Source organism: Culex pipiens, chromosome 3 (assembly GCF_016801865.2).
Source record: "Culex pipiens pallens isolate TS chromosome 3, TS_CPP_V2, whole genome shotgun sequence".
Classification (NCBI taxonomy): Eukaryota; Metazoa; Arthropoda; class Insecta; order Diptera; family Culicidae; genus Culex; species Culex pipiens.
In genome coordinates, this window is record NC_068939.1 from 140,247,584 (window position 1) to 140,251,768 (window position 4,185).

Sequence of the window (4,185 nt, forward strand, 5' to 3'; positions counted from 1 at the left end):
ACGAACTACTGCCATATTGTAAAACACTTTTCTGTTAATAATTTTGCTAAAAAAATACATTTTTACGTTTATTTTGAGCAGTTTATAGAGTACCGTGAAATTGCCGTGAAATTTCAATGTTTTGAAATTGGCATGCCGCGTAATTTAAATTTTTTGGCGTGAAAAATCACTAGCCCTACTAATACAGTACTTGATTGTAAACTGGGCTGAGAAAGTAGCCGCACACATTCTAGACGTTTGACGTTAAGTCAAATTGAATCAGAACGACTAAATAGGTACAGATGAATCCGATGGTCTGGAAAGCAAAAGTTTCAAAATTAATTGATTTTTATCCCATTTCGTATTCCTCAAATACCGAAAGAATCAACGTTCCATTAAGCACAAACAGCTGGCATGAAATCTCTGGACATCTTTGGTCTATTTGTGCGGAAAATAGGAGCAACTGAAATTAAGCAATATAATTATTGAATAGATAAGAATGTACAAATTTGTTTGTGACGTGACCTCATCTCGGATATCTTCGTCCGTTACGAGTTCGATCGCTTTGTGAACAACAATTCCCATCTGTTTGGCCTGTATTGATGTAAACTTATGATTCAAATCGTGTTAGATATATGCTTAATGGTTACCTCGAAGGACACTTGGGCTCCCATCATGGTGTACATAAACTGATAGAGGGAGTAGTAAAAGCTCCAGCTCACGTTAATGGACACCACGAAGATACTGTCTCCATCGGCGCTCACCACGGCCCGGTACACGGAGAACCAGGAAAGGATCGTTATTAACGTTGCTCCCAGGTGGGTCAGCATTAGCTGTACCGCGAAAATGTCGTTGTACCTGTCCGTTAGCTGTACCAGAAAGTAGTGAAGATCCGCTATTTGGGCAATCCGTTCGCTTAGAAGTGGGCGATTTCTCGAAATACTAGCAAGTTTGAAACTGTTCACGTGCTCTGGTTCTGTGGGAAATAGTTGACTGGTAAATTTGAAGGTGTTATAAAATTATTTTTAAAATATCATGAAAGCAATAAATTACCAGAAATACTTATGAAGAGATTTAAACCGGAACTGAAGACAATACTCCATTAAAACATTCTGCCCACTGTAGTTTGAAATTACGATGTTGATGGCACAAATACTGAAGAAAAGCACAGAAAATTTAATCATGGATCCATGCGATATTTTAATGGTTAGATAAGCAGTTAACGCTGACAATGTTACAAGAAATGACGAAATAAGCAACGCTGCTGAATTTATCCAACGATTTTGAGATTTTTGATCAATTGGATATTCAATAGCTGAAAGCTGAAACAGAGATAGGCAGACATCCTTCAAAATTTTTTCTTCTTGAATATTTTCAAAAGTACCTTTAAATCAAAGTCATACAGCGAAAACACCAAACGGGCAATTTTCTTGCAGTACATTGCATTAATTGCCGCCACCAAGCTCGTAAACACTGAAGCCATTTGCTGGAACCACCGAAAGCCGTTGCTCAAAATGTAAGAACTCGAATTAATGGTGGCAAAGTCGGACAAAGAATGAACCATGAAAAATCCCAAAAATACCACACTCGAAATGATGGCTCCCCACGGGACGCGTTTGGGCACCGGGATCTTCCCTTGGCCACGATAACTCAACGGGGACAGCCCTAGCAGTTGGTAGAACTGCTGGCCAACCCAGAGCACGTCCCACAGGTTGTCGTGCTTGTGCACATTTTTAGTGAACTCTTTGAAAAATTTGCTCATTTCTTCCAAGTGGAGCGTTGGCGCGAGAATGACTTCAGTTTATTAGGTTGGTTATACACGTTGCGCTCTGTGTGAATCATTAATTCATGTGACCAATTGTGATACATTTAGAACGCCACATATAAATATGATACCATCAGTCACAAAATGTTGGAATGTGCTTCAATTGGGATCAATATTCTTGAGAAGCACAATTAGGCACTAAAGCCCTATGTAAATTTTTATGTACAACCGTAAAAAACACGATTTAAAACCATTTCAGATCACTTTTTTTCATTTTAACGCAAAAAATATTGACAAGACAAAATTTTTTCGATGGATCAACTATGGTCCCCTTGAAACGAGCTGTCAAGTAGATCCTTTTCTGTCGAGAAGGGCCGTGAAGTTAATTTTAAAAAATTGAATTAAAAATTCATTTTAAATACTTTGCGGTCGTTCAATGGGTCATTGTACTCAGAAAAATAAGCTTTATCGTTGTGAACAATAATATCATAAATTGAAGCTTAATTTATGGACCCAATTCAAATTTATCATTTAAACATTTGGGATCGATTGATTAAGTTCCTTGTAGCTACAAGCCGATTGATTTTTAGTTTTTTTTTATTTCGGCGTTTAGGAAGAAAAAGAAAACAAGAAAAGAAAAGAAGTAAACTTAAAATTAAATTTGTACCAGCCTTACGATTTGCACGCCTGCTATTATTTAATGATTTATTGTTTCGATTTGCATGACTGCTTTAAAAACAAGAAAAAATATATATTTTCTTGAAGTTGTATGCTTTTTACATGCAGTTAACTGCCGTTCTACGCATAATTGTCCCATGTCAGTTTTGGACGATTTTGACTTTATGACATTTTTGAGTTTAGTCTGATGTGTACTTTAAGAAAAACACATAAAATCTGGTACTTTGTTCGGAAACTCATTAAAAACAACACCAAGTCTGTTTGTCCCATCGTTGAACTTCTACGCATAATTGTCCCACCAAGTATTTTCTTACACGGAATCATTAGTTTTACTAAGCATTATGTCTTGTTTACCTGTTGTATAGCAAGAGAATCACAAATAAGGATGATAAACTGCTAACTGGGGCGATTAGGGACACATAGGGCGAATAGGAACCCACGGGACAATTATGCGTAGAAACACAGAAATCGGTCGAAAAATTTCAATCGCGTTTTTCTCAGTTGCACTTTTTTGAACATGGGACAATTATGCGTAGAACGGCAGTTAAGCTGTTATAACGATTGATCCTCACAATTATTCTGCCATTTGAGTTGCTGTCCTATCCAATTTTGATGATAAACATTATTTAGAATTGAAATAAGAACAATTTTCATTTTTTTTTAAATTTCTCGGGAAATTTATTGAAAATTTCTCGTTACTAGGGATTTTTCAATCCCCGGGAAATTTGACTCTCTATCTTTAAAACGTTATTCGAGCTGTTGTCAAGCCTGCAATTCTTGAATAATTTTTCATTTCGACGTAACTGCTATTATTTTATTTGCATACAGGTTGAACTGAACAGCATTCAGTAATTTAGTTTTAGTTTTAGGTAGGGGAGAGTGGGGAGACTTGATCCCCTTTTTTTGTATCGCACATAACTCTGTCAATTTCTCACAAAACAATGAACTTTTTGCATGAATTGAAAGCTTAAACATTCAACTATGTTTGGCTGATAAGGGTATTTCATGAGATAAACTCTTCGAGTCATGCCAAGCGTTTTAAAAAAATATTTTAAACCAGCAATTTCAAAATGTTGGGGGTAATTTGATCCCCCTTTCAACATTTTGAAGAAATCTTAAGCAAAATGTTTCTTATTCATCCAAACTTTTAATTTTCTATAAGTTGCAGCAATTTCACATTAAACCTGTACGTTTGCGTTCAAAATATAACAAGTTTAGCATGCAAAATATTTAAAAACTTAAAATTTTCTTTTTTAGACCAAAATTAAGCATGTTTACAAATGCTGGTAATTTTTGTTTAGAAAACTCTTGAAAAATGGTTCAAACTGCAGTAAGTTATGTACAACTATACTGCCCATAATTGAAAATTCGGCTATTATGCCAAATCAAGTATTCCGAGAAAAACGCGTTCTAGTGTTTGTCACCAAATCTCCGTCAAGGCAATTTCCCATTAGAGTGGCATATTAGCCGTTTGGTTTTTCGCATCGGCAGCCAAGTCTAAACACAATTTCAGTGAAATTCAAGTTTCAAAAGATGCGTTGGAACATCCTCTACCACATGGTACTAAAATCTCGTTTTTGCCAAAAGTGGATATTAGCCGTTTTTTCAATGGTGGGCAGTATACTAAAGGAAACTATGTATGAAAACCCAGCTCAATTAATTAATCTTGAGGCTGATTCGAATGCCTATAAAAATGCAGAGATCAAGTCTCCCTAGACGCACTTTTTTAAACAATTGATTGTAAAAATAGTATGACGATAAAT

At 35.8% G+C, this 4,185-nt stretch overlaps 1 protein-coding gene across 1 annotated transcript; it reads right to left on the reverse strand.

The window, feature by feature from the left end:
- Positions 1-417: 417 nt before the first annotated feature.
- On the reverse strand, positions 418-1,264 carry LOC120425858 (uncharacterized). The gene is made up of 3 exons (XM_052709980.1): positions 1,033-1,264; positions 630-972; positions 418-573 (listed from the first exon to the last, which is right to left on the reverse strand). The coding sequence occupies exons 1-3, from the start codon at positions 1,161-1,163 to the stop codon at positions 418-420; spliced, it is 630 nt and encodes a 209-aa protein (XP_052565940.1). The 5' UTR covers positions 1,164-1,264.
- Between the last annotated feature and the right edge of the window lie 2,921 nt (positions 1,265-4,185).